The sequence below is a fragment of the Crassostrea angulata genome, chromosome 8 (assembly GCF_025612915.1).
Source record: "Crassostrea angulata isolate pt1a10 chromosome 8, ASM2561291v2, whole genome shotgun sequence".
Classification (NCBI taxonomy): domain Eukaryota; kingdom Metazoa; phylum Mollusca; class Bivalvia; order Ostreida; family Ostreidae; genus Magallana; species Magallana angulata.
In genome coordinates, this window is record NC_069118.1 from 13,825,115 (window position 1) to 13,843,151 (window position 18,037).

An 18,037-nucleotide genomic window follows, 5' to 3' on the forward strand; every position below is an offset into this window, starting at 1 on the left:
TTGAGCTTGAAGGTCCGATTGTAGCGCGCAGCAGTGTCTCGGATGTAACGAAAGTTAAATATACGAACTGCACGTAGGTATTTTCTGCCAACTATGCGAAATATTGTCCACCTAGAAGGAAGAAGAATATATCATCCTTACACATGACACAGAGATTCCGCGGAGAGGTTATATCGAAGGAGTTGGTGATCTGATCCCACATTATGTACGTTAGTCATAAATAGAGGGGCAACAACAAGCAATATGTTAAAAATGTCTACGAAAACGGTGTCGCATAGTCTGCAGATAAAAGAAGTCTGTTCCAGAGCTTGCAGAGAGATTGCGTATGCGTTGGACGAAATATACCAGATGAAATTTAGGGTTTGGTTTTTGATAATGGATTTGAAACGGTAAAAATCATTGTCATTTATCATTCTAATGCTACAGTTTGTTCGGTGTAGCTTAGATACAGCAGATCTCACTATCTTTTTCCAAGTCTGCGTTGATGAAAATGAGCAATCATGAAGCCACGTTTGTAGGTATTCAGTAAGACTGTAAGTGGACAAAATATTGATGACATCCGGAATATATCTTCGATGTTTATTGGAAATATTCTCCTGGAATGAAAATAAGCATGTTGAGAATATGTTCTTTGAAAGAGAATGGTGAGACAGAGTCGGCTAAGAAAAAAGATTTTGCGGATATCTTTTTACGATGTTTTACGGTGTTATTGCAATACACGCGATATCATCAGCAAGAGATGGACAGTTGCTGTTTATACTAAAAATACCAGCATTTGTACAGAACTTTTCCAGGTCAACAACAAGTTCATTAATATAAACAAGATATAAGTCGGTTGACAGAACTCCACCTTGTCGTACACCCTGTGACACGGGAAACCAGTCTGGCTGGGTATGATTGACAAAAATTGCACTGGTTGTGGTTGTATGACAGTCATTAATGATTGACCAAAGTTTTCCAGATATACAAATTTCGCGTAATTTGACTGTATCGAAAGCTTTTGAGATATCTAAAAAGGGTAAGAATGGTATATAGTTTCTTGCATATCGAAGGAAGCGGTTAAATACCCAAGATGCTTTTGAATACTTTGCTGTTGTCTGCAGGGGAAATGTCTGTCAATAGCAAATTCTGATATTCTTGAATTGATAACATTTTCAAAAACTTTAAGGAAACACGACAACAGGGCAATTGGTCTGTAGCTATTGCAAGACGTCTTAGGTTTGTCTCCTTTCTTGTATAATGGTAATGGTACGATGAATCCATGTTTCTAGAATTTTTGGATTTTCCCGATATATACAATTGAATTAAAGAGTTTAACGGACACATATTCAAAAGGTCACTGCCAAAAATTAGATGTTCATAAGTAACAGGATCCGGTCCCGGAGCTTTGCGGCATTTCAGTTTGTTGAACACTGCTAATATGTTATTGGTTGATATTTGCCCACCAGGTAGTTCTTCATGCGATTAAATACATTCGGTTTCGGGATTCTGATTGATCGTTAAATGTTGCATTAAATGACAGACATATAAATGGGGGCGCACATAGTCCTTTATATACATATATAACACCAAGAATTTTAGTTTAGAACTGATACTTATAGTTAATCATACATTAATGTGTTAAATAACTGTTAACAAAAAATGAATAAACCCTTTTGTCAAATGCATATTCAGTGTCTTATTCAAAAGTTTATAATATAGTATGTGTATTTGTAAATAAAACGTACTTTGCAAAGTCAAACAGTAATAAAATCATTGTACCACATATATGATTGGGCACGGTAAGGTATATATTATTTCTGATTGCATTCAACAAACTTTACAAAATACATTTTTTTATTATTCAAGGATAGTAAATGAAAAAAACGTCTTTATTTAATATTGCTTGTTATGATGTAATGTATGATAAAAGTTATTTACTTTTTAAAATATTGCATGCGATTTAAAATTGAATGTTCTTTCTTTTTACTTAGAAAAAATGAAACTAAACTTATTTACAGAAACAAATAGGCCGTGCATTATAGAGTGTGTTAATGCGTTTAAAATAAAAGATAAATGAAAATTTTTTTATTTTTTTTTACCAAGTTTGAATATGACCAAATATTCAAAGATTAGATGTCAATTAATTTGTGTAACGAAGTGAATCACAATGATAAGGACATTTCACTTAAGTTCAAAATATTCTTAAAGCAATGTGAGCTGCAATTTTTATGATGAATTATTTTTTAACGAAAATATTATTTTCTACTTAAATGACAAAAATATAATTGTTTTTGAATTTCTTTTCGCCAAACTTTTGTGAAAAGGGCCGTGAAGGAGCCTTAATTAGAGCAAAATTGAATTATTGTCGCCCTGTACAAAAATTGATTTGCTATATGTTCCTTAGAAGAAATATCTTTCCTCTGACAAAAATTAATGATTTTTCCCAACCTTATATCTCATATAATTTTAAGTTACATGCATACTTAGCATACTAGCAGGTTTTTAGAACAAAATAAAATTCTAAGAAGTACAGCTGATATTGCTTTAACTTAATTGTGTTCTAAGCTTGGTCTTCCTGAATTTAAAAGGGTTCGAAGGTCGTGGCCATTTTTAGACTTTTTTGATATCCTGTTTAATAAGGCTTCTATATAAATATATCAGGAAACACCCAAATTTAAAAGTTACAATTTATTGATTTTTTTTAGTAAATATAAGTTTGGGAAAGAAATCATATCTTAAAATCTTAGGTAGATCTGATGGTTGACCACCGAGCTCGTTGACTCTTTTACACACTCAAGAGCATACCGCTTTAAATAACAGCAGTGACTTAGAGTTAAACATTTTTCAAGTGTTATTTTTGAATGAATTAAAAAACAACTGCAGAGACACCTAAGAAATCTGTTTTAAAGCTAATATTTATAAAATTTGCGAAAAAATGACTTGATTAGGTTACTTTTTTTGTCTGTTGTATTAATTGTAACTGTATTTGCATTGCGATTTGAGCCATTAATATTTGATGAAGTTGTTTTGAGATGCAGTTTCCTTCAATGCGTACTTATGGTGTAGGTGTCACCGTCATCTGCGAGCTGAAAGAGGAAACAGTATCCTGTATATGTACTTCCTTTTTACAACCATCACATTATTCAAGTGAAGATTATTGAAACGATTTGGTAGGACTGTCTCGATGTCCTATGTAGTGCATATTTCACTTACAAGAACTCATTAAATAATATTTGCGGTTTGCTTGAAAAGAAAAAAAACACTATTTTAATTTCATTTTTTTTAATTACTACATGTAGGAATGGGATAGTTAATAAAAGTATTTCTGGTTGAAAAAAAAGTACATCCAATTCACGGATGCTGTCATAATGATAAGTTTACAAATGATTTACTGTGTTAACATATAAGGAAAACATTCAAATATTCTTGTTATAAATACTTTTCCTTGTGTTCCAAACTACATGTACGTCTTTTGACTATTTTGATAATTATTTAAGAGTAAATATTAAAGTAGTAAACATATTTTTGAATGGGTGAAATGATTTTCTATGCAACTTTAATGCAACTAATTGATGAATTGCCTTCATGACCTTTTTATACCGTTGAAAGTGTAATTGGCGCAAAGGTAAGTCTGGTTATTACTAAACAAAATATGTCAATCTAAATGATTAAAGGTTGCTTTATAGCTTTTAAAAACGAAGGTCCTTTGAGCAGTGGCCAAGAATGCTCCAGTACACAGTCAACATGGTTTCCATTAAATCATCGATTTATACTGGTAAGTTCACAGGATGAAGCTCTGCCATTAAAGCAACTAAAATGTAACCAACAGATCTTGACCGGACGGCATAAATATGCTATTCGGTCAACTTTTGGTTATTTTTCAGTCACATTGTTGTTAACTGAATGTAAAAGCATTATATTGTGGTTATTCATGCTGAAAAATGCTACATCCAGTTGTACACTATTTTTTGGCTTCATAATATTGATATTTTCAAAAACATATGCATTTACTGATTTGTATATCAAATACAATGTATCTCATTATACCTATGTTGAGCAATAGTTTACAGGTATTCCTCGTTTAGGACCCATGCTTCAAACAAAATATCAAATGCAAAACATATACATGGAGTCATATATTTTCTGGCTGACTGAAATAAAACATGTTATGAATTCCATGTTACCAAAGATATAAAAAGAATTTGCATATAGCTATAAGTGTTATGTTTTGAAATATGATTTTGATACGGTCTGTTTGTAAATCTTCAATGTTATTTACTAATATCTAATAGCAAATCGAAAAAAATAATACCCCCTCTTGAACATCTTAATTTTTAAATACAGTGTATCAAAATTGTTCACACCAAGTGCATTAGCCCTTAAAACAGGTATATGAATCAAATATGTTTATTCTACAGAGAGTTATCTCTCTTATCAGAGAATTTTACTGTTTTTGTGGCTTCAATGTGAATATAATCGACAGATAATATCAGTAAAAACTTATCATGACGAAGAACAATGCATAGCAATTGTCAAAATATGAAGGTCTTTTCCATTTTATTCTTTTTATTACAGATGTCAAATCCGTCTGTATTTTGTAACGAGTGAGTTACTCTCTTGCTTTTAATTTTATCATGATATAAATAAATGTGATATTAAATGAAACAGTACAGTAAATGCTTCTTTGTAATACATTAAGAGTGGTCGCCTGATTTAATAGTCACGTGATATGTGTTGATGATTCTCCCGAATAGAAGTCTAAACAAATTTCAATATTACAAGGGCGTGCCCTTAATTGAATTAAAATTTTAAATGATAATTAAATTCTACGTTTTTAATAGATCCTGAAAAGTGCTTCTGCTTTGTATAGAGTTCATTTTTATTAGAATAAATATCAAAGAAATGAGCTCCAGTTGGAATTTATATGACCTTAGCTTATATCAATTCATTCTATAGATTTCATTGAAGCAGCAGCACTTTTTAATAAATTTAACATTACCTAAATTTATATCCAAAAGATCGACACGATATATGCCCTTGTAAAAAGCGGATTTTGATAGGCTTCCCGATCTAAAAAAACATCAAACGTGTACATTAAACACTCAAGAAAAGAAATAATACACGCTCTCAAAAAAATACATGCCAAATCAAAACAAGCATAGAAGATAAGGTTTAATGGTATAATAATTGTTTTATGATGATGCTCCGTTCATTTATAAAACGGATTTTCTAAATTTAAAAAAATTGATTGATCCGCCTCTTTCTACACATAATATGCGTCAAAATTTACAATGAATATGACGTCACATCAACAAGTACACCTCGATCAGTTTGTTGTTTATATTTATCGTTGTTAGACTTATTTGACTACAAAGTTGCAAACATCGGTAATTTTTAATGTGGTTTAATGTTTTCGTACATATAACAACCTGAAACTACTGTTTCTATTAGCATTTTGTGACTTTTTGTTTTGTATGATGTCCCAATTAACTTTCCCATACTTTCTGGTCGGCGCAACCACAAAGTAAATTTTGACAGTGCTGCGTGATGGACGACTCACCCAAATCATTCTCAACCCTAAAACTTACTCAATAAAAAAATACTTTTTTTTAATTATTGGGCAATTTTAGGGTATTAACAGGTATATACGGCATGACTCTGTTCTAAATTAAAAAGGACGGCAGCCCAGTAGTGTCACATTTTGAAAAAAAAAATGTGTACATTTTAAGAGGGCTGGATGGTCGTGTTCATTTCAGGACTGTATTGGTCTCTTTTTGAAGAAGAGCTTTGTATAAAGATACAGGAAAAAATCAAATTTGAAAAGCTAAAACTCATTGAAGTTTTAGGGCAGGTCTTATTTGTCTTGTTGTATCGATTTTACTCATACGTACATGTAATTAACAGTTATGTGCTTTTTCATGAACGTTCGTCAAAATTTGAATAAAACCATAGTCTGCTTGGACACACCGAAGTTTGTTTGATGTTTACCCATGTTTGCCTTTTAATACACATACTACAAGTTTATGAGCTTACCGAAGCCTTCACCTGTAAAAGGAAAAAACATATACATGGAAGTGTATACCAAATAGATAATAATAGTAGAGGAGATTAAATACTGTTTGCATACAAAGTTAATGTTGCAGAATATATGCGTCTAAAAGGTTTATTCTTAAAAGAAAAAAAAGAAAATTAAAAAAACTAAATGTTTACCTCACTCCTATCATTCCGTCTTCATCTCAATCTCTCCTTTTCCTATTAGCTCTCTTTGTATTTCTCTTTCAATATTTCTAATAATGGCGTAATATGTAATATCTCACCACCATCAAGCTAGATAATTACAATCGTCCAACATGCACTACATAACACTGCTGTTGTAAACAACATAATAAAGTGATATTCACATTTGTTTCTCTTATTTCTTGAACTTAAATTAAAATATATACAATATACATTTTATGGCGATACAAACAACAAAACGAAAAAAAAGTATTACAGAGCAATCGTTGATCTTAACTATTTTTACGAACACTTTCTCGTTTATTCAGAAAACATTTGAAAATTTGATAATAAAATACTGTTTTCTTATATATACAGTGCCTTAATAAAATCCCCATTGTAAATGAACAGAGTTAATCAAACTTCGATCTTTGTACAACATTTTCAAATTGTGCCAATATTATTAAACTAGAACAGCTTCTTGATAGAAAAGGTTCCGCAGATTTCATATTCACGTCGTTTTTGTTTTCATTATCGATGATAAACAATCATCTGTTTTACCCAATTCAAAATATACATTCTCAGTGGGCTGATCGTCTCCCTTCTCGCATTTTGATGCAGCTGTAACAATGACATCGCTTTCTTCTTATTGTCACATGAAATACGATTGAATTGGGGTTTTAGATGAATTATGTGAAGCAAACTTTTGTTAAAACAATTCGTTTTTCAGAGTACTTGTACATTTAACAGATAAAATAATAAAAGTCGAAAAATAATTGTACCATTTTCCTCTTTGTTAACATGTTTTGTCTCCATCCTGTCGGCCTTTTTATCCTGGTATTCACTATGGTAATTGGTACACTCCGGAACCAAGAGCTTCAAAATATTTTTATCAGAACAAAAATTGGAATATCATACAATCACTGTTTACGTGGGAACATTTTTAACTGAATCAAAAGATCTACAGCACAGTATAATAGAAAAAGCAAACAAATTAAACACAACATAAAACTTTGCGCTATTTGTGCTCACTATGTTAAGTCTTGGTAACGTACTGTAATTAAAGAATAAGGAATCATTCTTTGAGTATTTTAAGAAGATCAAATGGGGTCAACTTAAATTATAAAAGCTAAAAGTTAGCAGTAAGTTTTATTTTATTTTGTCTGGTTATATATTATACTGAATACCTTTTCATTCTCAGAAGCTGCACTCAATTCAAAATAAACTGATTTACTATTGATATTATCTTCCTGAGCAGTATGCGTCATTATTTCGCATTCTTCTTTAGGCGAGTGGTTTATAGCACCAACAACACATAGACATTCCATCGTATTTTCCCGATTTTTTTCTATATTTCTGTTTTGTAAAGGAACCACGTGCTGCACTTGTTCCTCTTTCTTTTGGTCTTCACTCTTAAAGCTATATTCACACATTTCGACATGAGTGACTAAAGAAGGAGAAGCGCAGAATTCCGAATGAGTTGCATTTCTTAAACTTTCTTGGTGGTGGTGTTGAAAATCTTCTATTGGCTGTAAAATGGCAAGTAAAACTTGTGGTGGCGCAATTCAATCGTAAATTTTCATATTGTTTCAACAAAATAAGCAAGTCAAACTAATTCAATGATACAGTGTCGCTATTAATACTTTACAGGTAAATCCCTGTTCTATCCTTATCTATCATATCTAACTGTATTATTAATTCTGCGATTATTATTTGACATTATATTCGATGAAATTTAAAGTGAGGAATTAAAAATATCGAAACACTTCTGTGTAAAAAAAGTTTTTTTTTATTACAGTTTAATGTGTGCATCATTAAAATTGTTTTGGAGATTTTAAAGTAATTTATAAATTGTTATATTATTAACAGTCAAATTTGTGTAATCTAATGTATATTATTTTTGTATTTTGGTTGATGTGGGCATGAAAGGATGGATAGTATATAATGTTAGATTGATAACTTTTTTCTAGGTACTATTAACCGTTTATGACAATATCCTATCTTATGTTATCTAATGTAAGGTTCAAAGATAGAGGCACTGTGACCATCAATAATGATGTTTATCCCAAAGTGCAATATTTTTTCTTGATTGAAATTTTTTTGCAGTGCAATAATTTAACACTGTGCCGGATAATTATGCCAGTGTCAAGGTGGCATTTTTGCACCCATCTAAGCTGCATATATCGAAAAATTCAATTATGCCACATGATAGATTATTGCTTAAAGAGTTTACAATTACCTTTATTATCATCGTAGCTCACCTGTCAGGTGAGATACTTACCTTATGATATATTACCTTATATGTATGAATTTTTCCAAAACTGCCTCTTAAGCGGATGCAAAAATGCCACCCTGGCACTGGCATAATTATCCGGCACAGTGTTATTATTTTGGGATTTTTTTACATATGTTGAACCTCCACATATTTCGTTTCATTTGACGTCAATTCGAAATATTTGGGGGGGGGGGGTTGTACTGATAAATAATGTTTAAAATTTAATCCTCGCGGCTGACCGCTTATAAATTTAGAAATCCTCACATCGTCTTTAGTAACAAAAATTAAACACCCTTAACGATCCAACGTTAAATATTCTTTCTGCTCTCGCAAAAATAACTTTTGCGTTATTTTCCAACGGTAAGTACATGCGCTATTATTGATTGTTTATGCTCAAAGAACATTGGTTACGACTAAAACACAATCAAATTATGTGATACTGCGTTTTCTAAATAAATCCTGCATTAAAGTTAAAAACGTTGTAAAGTTTTAGTGTTCCCTACTTTTACTTAGTTGTGAACGTTTTGAATTAAAGTTTACACATTTCACTGGAATGCCTCAACAATATCCATCGAAAACATATTCTGACAACATAGAGGAAAATTAAAGACTCTAATCCAGTTATCAGTAATGAGACTGACATTAAGACACAAACTAGCTCCTTCTATCCGGATACAAGATAATGATAAATATAATTCATTTATATAATTGTGTACATTACATTTTAAGCTAAAAAATACGTTTGATTAAATTGGAAAGTTGCTTTATTTTGCCATTACACCTAACAATAAGCATCAATCATATTGATTAAAACGTCTACCTCATAACAGGTTGTTTTACTGTCCTCTGGAATTTCTGAGTATTCTGTGACATCATGTATAACCGTTGTAATGTTTTCCTTGTTGTATGTTCCATTTACCTCTGATGAGGTTTTAGGCAGCAAATATTTCCTTTAGTTAAGAAAAATATGTTCATAGATGTATAAATATTTTGTTTTATTATAATGTTATTATTATCTGTCATCTTCATGTTTGATACATCTAACACCATATACAAGACCATAACACAGAGTCATAAAAACGTCCCTCATATATGATCTAGAATAGAAGAGTTCTACTTTAACTAAACCACCACCAATCATGTTATTCTTTATTAATAAAAATGTAAATTCATTTTTCATTAATTGGGTCTAATAAAGTATCTACCAAACACTAACAACGTTTTCATTTAAAGTCAATCAACGTTTTTTTACCCATAACCCATTTTTATCAAATTTTAACTTTTAGTCATAAATATTTGGCTATTCTTTATTTTACCTTTTAAACCAAATAAATGTTGCCAGGCTTCCAATTACAGTCCCTACTCCGACTCCGATTGCAAAAATCAGAAAATATAACCAAGTAGTATTTCCTGAAAGTAAATAATTTGCACAATTTCCGTGACTTCTTTACAAAATTGTCTTTCAAATCACAGTTATACATGTAACTTGAAATGTCAATGACTTTAAATTATCACCTTCTTCTACTTTGATATGATCTTCTTTTAAAAAATTATCCATGGTAGTGGTATATTTCACCTGATTGTCAAAACTGTTATTTTCTGTGAATGTGACATCTGTTTGTGCTGTATCGCAGATTCTTTCATCGTAAATGAACTTGAATTTGCATATGGGATTCGTGAGCTTAAATATTGAATCAGAATTTGTTCTGTCCTGGCCATTGGGTGTGTCGATAGATCGTCGATTACGTGTGTCAGGACACGTGCACGTAAATGCAGAGCATTTTTTCACTTTCTTTGTAACAACACAAAAGGTTAATGAATTGGTATTATTTTTATCCAACACTGTGTATAATCTACAGTCCACACTGCTGATGCAAATGTTTATGGGAACTTTTAAGTCTGTTTCTAAATCATCTTCAATGAAAAGATTAGTATACGGCAAGCAGTATGATACAAATACATGTTAAGACGATAATTCTGATTTGAAACCAACCTCTTTCCAAAGCCAAAGCATTTTGCAATTAGAAGAGGCTACATTCAAACAGGTTCTTTACAAACCTTGATTTTCTACATCTAGAAATCCTTTTAGAATGTCTGGTAGTTTCTTTAATGATGCTCTGTAATAGAATATTATGATAGCTATTTTGATTTTATAGTTAATTAATAATTATTTTAATAGGTTTCTGTGTATTTTAAAATGACATTGTGACTGTTCGCCAGTTGTTTTAGTGGATTACACACCGATAAAACTAATTAAGTTGTTATCACTTTCTCATAATTTTGATCATGTATATCATACCCAACAGATTCATTTATTTTAAAACCAAAATCTTTTTTCCAGTGATGGGTACAAATAGGTCCAGCTGACACGGTTTTGGTTGATGTCGGCAGCAGATCACTTAGAACTAAAACTAAAACCACATTTTGTTTTGTTTTTGCATTAATTAACTAAACAATGCATACTGCTATGCTAGTGTATCACAAAGATAAATGCGTTACTGGCCCTTGACATCATTATTTGATTAGCAATAACGTAAAAAGAACAATCCTTATCAGTTATGTTAAAAACAGTATTGTTCTATTCAGGTAATTGCTATTATATAAAATGTAAAAAAAAAAATATGTAAAGTCAGTGAATAGGAATTGTCTTACATATGTATTACAAGTCATTGTTTTTAATAAAAGGTTGGTTTTCATCTTATCAAAAAGTTGACTCAATAATCTGCATTTTGTTAATCAGAATTGTTTACAGTTAAGTTTCTTATCATTAAAATTGCAGATACATGTAGTGCAAAGTTCGTATCTACTATAAATTATAATAAACTGAATAAAAATCACGATTTTTTCATAAATTTTCTTTCATATTCAGTGCCATAGTGACAGCGTGTACGCTGACTTTAAATTCCAAACCCTTTTAAATCACGTGTTAAACATACCACAAGCATTTTAATGTTGATATTGAAATTTTAAAACGTGTAATGACTAAATTCCAGATTTCTTTACAAAAACAGATACTATATAAATTGATATAAAAAAAAACCAACATTACCAGTTATGAAAATAAATTTTTTGGCGGCACACATTTTGTAAACAAGCGTCATTTAATTCCTTGTACCAGAGGTACACAATAATCATTCAACTAATATGATGTATATACGTATCACAAGTGACTGTATCACAAGGACAAAAGCTGTACGTAAACACGTGGGAAATCCCTCCTACGGCGGAAGAAACACTCATTAATTAATTCAAACTTTATTTCCCTTATATAAGGATTATTTCAGAACGTACAATTATACATACATGCAACACATATACCGGTATTTACAAGACAAGTATTTACATAAGACATAAGTATTTACATATATACAAAAACAAACAAAACAAAAAAAAGGTGGGGAGGTCCTACAGGGGGATGTGCACAAACACAGGTTATGCTGCTAACATTTCGTTAGGTTTAGCTTTGAGGGTCCGATTGTAGCGTTCAGCAGTGCCTCGGATGTAACGAAAGTTAAATATACGAACTGCACGTAGGTCTTTTCTGACAACCATGTGAAATTTTTCCCACCTAGAAGAAAGAAGAATATATCATCCTTAGTCATGGCACACAGGTCCGCGGAGAGGTGAATATCGAAGGAGTTGGTTATCTGATCCCACCAGTATGTACGTAAGTCATACGTAGAAGGGCAACAACAAGCAAAATTTTGAAACATGTCTACAATCACGGTGTCGCATAGTCTGCAGATAAAGGGAGTCTGTTCCGGAGGGCAAGCTATAAGCTTGCAGATAAATTTCGTATGAGTTGGACGGAATGGACCAGATGAAACTTGGGTTTTGGTTTTGGATGATTGATTTGAAACGGTAAAAATCATTGTCATTTATCATTCTAATATTACGGTTTGTTTAGTGTAGCTTAAATACAGCAGATTTCACTTTCTTTTTCCAAGTCTGCTTCGGTGGAAATGAGCAATCATGGGGCCACGTTTGTTGGTATTCAGTACTGTAAGTTGACAAATTATTGATGACATCAGGAATAATTCCTCGTTGTTTATTAGAAATGTTCTCCAGGAATGAAAATAAACGTGTTGAGAATATCTTCTTTGAAAGAGAATGGTGATCCATCAGACAGAGTCGGCCTAGAAATAAGAGTTTGCGGATATCTATCTCCGATTTGATAGGTAGAACGTTGAAACACTTTCACAGATATCGGATCTTGTTTTGGTCGGAAAGTGTTGTGCATTTTTGCAAACAAAATGATGTTGAATATCGTGATAATTCATAACCGTAGAGGCCTGTGGGAAAACGATCGTCTTATAGAGGTGTGGCAAAGTAAGCGGTTAAGATAGTTGAAGCCTATATTGTTGAGAGCATAATATGATTTTTGTCCTTTTCTACAAGCTGTTATTATCCTATCTGAGAGTGTAAGTTTGTTGTTGATAATAATGCCTAGGTGATTATAGCTGTCAGCACATGGAATTATTGTATCACCAAGTTTCCATATATAATCAAAATCCAGTATGGAGCGTTTGGAGCGGACTTGTAAAAAGCACGATTTTTTGGGCATTAAAGGAAAAACGCCACTTTCTGGAATATTTGTAAGAGACATTAAGCATGCGTTGTAACGCCGTTGGTGTTCTTGCAATGCACGCGATATCATCAGCAAGCGATGGGCAGTTGCCGGTTATACTTAAAATACCAGTATTTGTACAGCACTTTTCTAAGTTAACAACAAGTTCATTAATATACACAAGACATACGTAGGTTGACAGAACTCCACCTTATCGTACACCTTGTGACACGGGAAACCAGTCTGATTGGGTTTGATTGGTTGTGTTTGTATGAGAGTCATTGATGATTGACCAAAGTTTTCCAGATATACTCTTTTCGCGTAATTTGATAAGGAGGTCATGCCTCCAGACCGTATCGAAACCTTTTGAGATATCTAAAAAGCATAAGTAAATATTGCTGCCCTGTTCAACGTTATGGTATATAGTTTTTTGCATATTGAAGAAAGCGGTTAAACACCCAAGATGCTTTTGAAAACCTTGCTGTTGTCCGCAGGGGAAATGTCTGTCAATAACGATTTAAAATTTTATAGGATTCCCGAATTATTGGTATGCAAATAACTGAACTAATGTGGCAGAACAGATTCATTTCTTTTTATTTCAAATGTATATATTCGGACGGATGTATGGATTTTTTTCTATTTTCGTTTTGTGTAGTATATTCTTCTATATTATTTATCTGAATGTCTGTTGTGCACTTATGGTTACCTTTAGTCATTCCCTAATTTATTATCCATTAAATTTGATTCCAACCGTTCAAACTAAGTAAATTGAGCAGTGCTACACTTTCAACACTCAGCTACATATTGTGGTATGTTAATATTATATTTACTAAAGAATTTCTTTACTGTCGTGATAGTGACTGGGGTATTTGTTTTAATTGCAAAGTTTATAGTTATATTATAAATTGTTACAAAACACGTTTTTATCCTATAAATGAAAACTACAGTAACGGTTGCTTATTGTCAAAATATTAAAGAAACTAAACATACGAAACTTACATGTAAATTGTATTACATTGTATTTAATGTCTATTGTTCTTTTTTTGTGTATAGGTCAATAAATTAAAACGTTTAATAAATCTGTAGAATGAAGCAGTTGCCTTTGAATTTCCTTTCTGCTTGGTTACACTAATATTAAGCAAATTTATATACAACATGTATGTAACACCAAGAATGTTAGTTTAGGTACAAATTAAGTATGTAATTCTATATTTCAAGCGATTTATAATCCAAAAATAATTTATTTGAAAAATGATGCTTATAGTGTATCATACATTAATGTGTTAAATAACTGTTAACAAAGAAAGAATACACCCTATTGTCAAATGCATATTCAGTGTCTTATACAAAAGTTTGTATTAGCATGTGTATTTGTAAGTTAAACGTACCTTACAAAGTCAAACAGTTATAAAACCATTGTACCATATATATGATAGAACAGGGTAAGGTATATATTATTTCTGATCGCATACAACAAACTTTACAAAATACGCTTTTTAATTATTCAAGGATAGTAAATGAATAAAAAGTCTTTATTTGATAATGCTTGTAATGATGTAATGTATGATATAAATGATTCACTTCTTTAAATATTATATTTGTTACAATTTGAACATTACATGCGCTTTGAAATTGAATGTTCTTTCTTTTTATTTAGAAAAAGTGAAACTAAACACATTTTCAGAAAGAAAAAATAGGCTGTGCATTTTAGAGTGTGTTAACCTGTTTGAAATAAAAGATAAATGAAAATTATCTTTTACAATATTTCTTTTTGACCAAGTTTGAAAATGAATCATAACGTTTTTTAATAAGAAAGATATTCCGGAAAAAGCCACAAATTAATAACTAACAACATCTTCAATTTACCAAATATTCAAAGATTAGATAGCAATTAATTTGTTTAATGAAGTGAATCACAATGATAAGGACATTTCACTTAAGTTCAATTAGAGCGAAATAGAATTATTGTCGCACTGTACAAAAATTGATTTGCTATATGTTCCTTAGAAGAAATATCTTTCCTCTGACAAAATTTAATGATTTTTCTCAACCTTATTTGTCCTTAAAGTTTAAGTTACATACAGACTTAGCAAACTAGCAGGTTTTTACAACAAAATTAAATTAAAAATAACCCAGCTCATATTGCTTTAACTTAATTGTCTTCTAAGCTTGGTGTTCCTGAATATAAGAGGACTCGATGGTCGTGGCCATGTTTAGACTGTATTGATATCCTGTTTAATAAGTGCTCTACATAAATATATCAGGAAACACCCAAATTTAAAAGTTACAATTGATTGGGGTTTTTTTTTGTTTATATAAGTTTAGTTAAGGTAAGAAATCGTATCTTAAAATCTTAGGTAGATCTGAGCTCCTTAACTCTCTCTTACACACTCTAGGGCATACCGCTTTAAATAACAACAGAGACTAAGAGTACTAGTAAAACATTTTTAAAGTATTATTTTGGAATGACCTAAAAAGCATCTGCAGAGACACCTAAGATATCTATTTTAAAGCTAATCTTTTCTTAATTTGACTATTAGGCTATGACTATTAGGTTGCTTTTTGTCTGGTGTAATAATTGTAACTGTAATTGCATTGCGATTTGAGCCATAAATATTTGATGAAGTTGTTTTGAGATGCAATTTCCTTAAATGCAGTACTTATTGGTGTGGCTGTCACCGTCATCTTCGAACTGAAAAGGAAACAGTATCTTGTATATTTACTTCCTATTTTCAACCATCACATTATTCAAGTGAAGATTATTGGAACAATTTGGTAGGACTGTCTCGATGTCCTATGTAGTGCATATTTCACTTACAAGGACTCATTAAATAATATTTGCGGTTTGCTTTAAAAGAAAAAAAACACTATTTTAAATTCATTTTTTTAATTACTAGGAATGGGATAGTCAATGAGAGTATTTCTGGTTGAAATAAAAAAGTACATCCAATTCACGGATGCTGTCATAATGATAAGTTTACAAATGATTTATTGTGTTAACATATAAGGAAAACATTCAAATATTCTTGTTATAAATACTTTTCCTTGTCTCCCAAACTACGTCTTTTGACTATTTTGATAATTATTTAAGGGTAAATATTCAAGAAATAAAAATATTTTTGAATGGGTGAAATGATTTTCTATGCAACTTTTATGCAACTAATTAATGAATTACCTTCATTACTTTTTTACCGTTGAAAGTGTAATTCGCACAAAGGTAAGTCATGTTATTACTAAACAAAATATGTCAATGTAAATGTGAAAAGGTTGCTTCATTGCTTTTATAAACAATGTCCTTTGAGTAGTGGCCAAGAACGATCCAGTACACAGTCAACATAGTTTCCATTAAATCATCGATTTTTACTGGTAATTCACAGGATGAAGTTCTGCCATTAAGGCAACTGAAATGTAACCAACAGATCTTGACAGGACAGCATAGCTTTGCCATTCAGTCAACTATTACTTATGTCTCAGTCACACTGTTGTTAACCGAATAGAAAAGCATTATATTGTGGTTATGCATGCTGAAAAGTGCTATATCCAGCTGTACAGTCACTATTTCTTTGCTTCATAATATTGATATTTCATAATCATTTAGTAATACTGATTTGTATATCAAATACAATGTATCTCATCATACTTATGTAGAGCAATATGTTTCGAAATATAATTTTGATATGTTTTGTTTGTAAATCTTTAATGTTATTTACAAATATTTAATAGGAAATCGAAAAAATTACCATCACCTCTTGAACATCTTAATTTATAAATACAGGGTATCAAAATTGTTCACATCAAGTACATTAACCCTTTAAACAGGTATATGATTGAAATATGTTTATTCTACAGAGAGTTATCTCTCTTATCAGAGAATATCGCTGTCTTTGTGGCTTCGAAGTGAATAAAATGGACAGATAATATTTGATATCAGTGAAAACCTATCATGACGAACAATGCTTAGTAATTGTCAACATATGAAGGTCTTTTCTATTTTATACTTTTTTATTACGGATGTCAGATTCGTCTGTAATTTGTAACGAGTAAGTTACTCTCTTGCTTTTTGAATGCTGGACAACTCACCCAAAAACTTTTCAACCCTAAGACAATTTGGCAGCAGTATAAAGCAGCCCGCCCCAAATATAATAATTTACATGTATATAACATATATATTGCACATTAGACTTGCATATTGTGATCCCTTTTCGATTGTTTTAAATAATAATAATAATGTAATTTAAGTTTTCAGACTCCTAATATTTTTGTTAACAAAAGCAAAAATGGAATTAATTTTCCCTTCAGTTTTTTGTAGCACTTTTCATATGCGTGTACTTTATATAAATCATATCATATGAACATTTATTTATACATCCAGATGATCCTTTTCTTTTTTTCATTTTAGTAAATTTCCTGACTTTGAATAGTAAAACATTCTCTTATTATCATCGCTTTGAAGCAGATTGCAGATTGGATACGCCAATAAATCATCAACATAATTCATGAAAGCCAAGGAGGTTACATACGCTTATTAGTCACTACCTTGATTCAAAATTGTCCATAAATATGTCCTTCTGATTAATTACAGCTTAGATTTCATTATAATAATGATTTTATTTTAGTAATTAACAATATCACAAGAGTATCATAACGAGACAATTTGGTCGTTTATTCAATAGTTACATCGTTAAACTCTTAATAACTGTAGGGCAATTTATAACTAAAAACAATTCAGGTGATTTACTAAGAGTCCTGTCCCTAAATCATCAGTATTTTTTAAAGGTTAATTTGCCTTAATCACATATTTCACGAAAAAAGATCCAGTCATTTCAATAAAGGCAAAGATAAATATATATATATATTAAATCTGTTATGGATAGTTTTGTGAATTTAAGAAATATTAAATAAAAACATCAAAATAAGAATATAAACATTTTTTAAGAACAATCATAAAACATTGTGGAAATAAAGGCTATGGGGGCGAGTTGACTTTAGTGGGATCA

General features: G+C 31.1%; 1 protein-coding gene across 2 annotated transcripts; it reads right to left on the reverse strand.

The window, feature by feature from the left end:
- Nucleotides 1-4,541: 4,541 nt before the first annotated feature.
- Nucleotides 4,542-11,630, reverse strand: LOC128157869 (uncharacterized). Of its 2 annotated transcripts, none has more exons than XM_052820528.1 (9): nucleotides 11,523-11,630; nucleotides 10,773-10,884; nucleotides 10,532-10,590; nucleotides 9,989-10,387; nucleotides 9,790-9,883; nucleotides 9,294-9,423; nucleotides 7,386-7,727; nucleotides 6,981-7,074; nucleotides 4,542-6,819 (listed from the first exon to the last, which is right to left on the reverse strand). In XM_052820528.1, the coding sequence occupies exons 1-9, from the start codon at nucleotides 11,572-11,574 to the stop codon at nucleotides 6,710-6,712; spliced, it is 1,392 nt and encodes a 463-aa protein (XP_052676488.1). In that variant the 5' UTR covers nucleotides 11,575-11,630; the 3' UTR covers nucleotides 4,542-6,709. The 2 variants fall into 2 exon arrangements, with proteins under 2 accessions (XP_052676488.1, XP_052676487.1); XM_052820527.1 differs by having other exon boundaries at nucleotides 4,542-6,843.
- Between the last annotated feature and the right edge of the window lie 6,407 nt (nucleotides 11,631-18,037).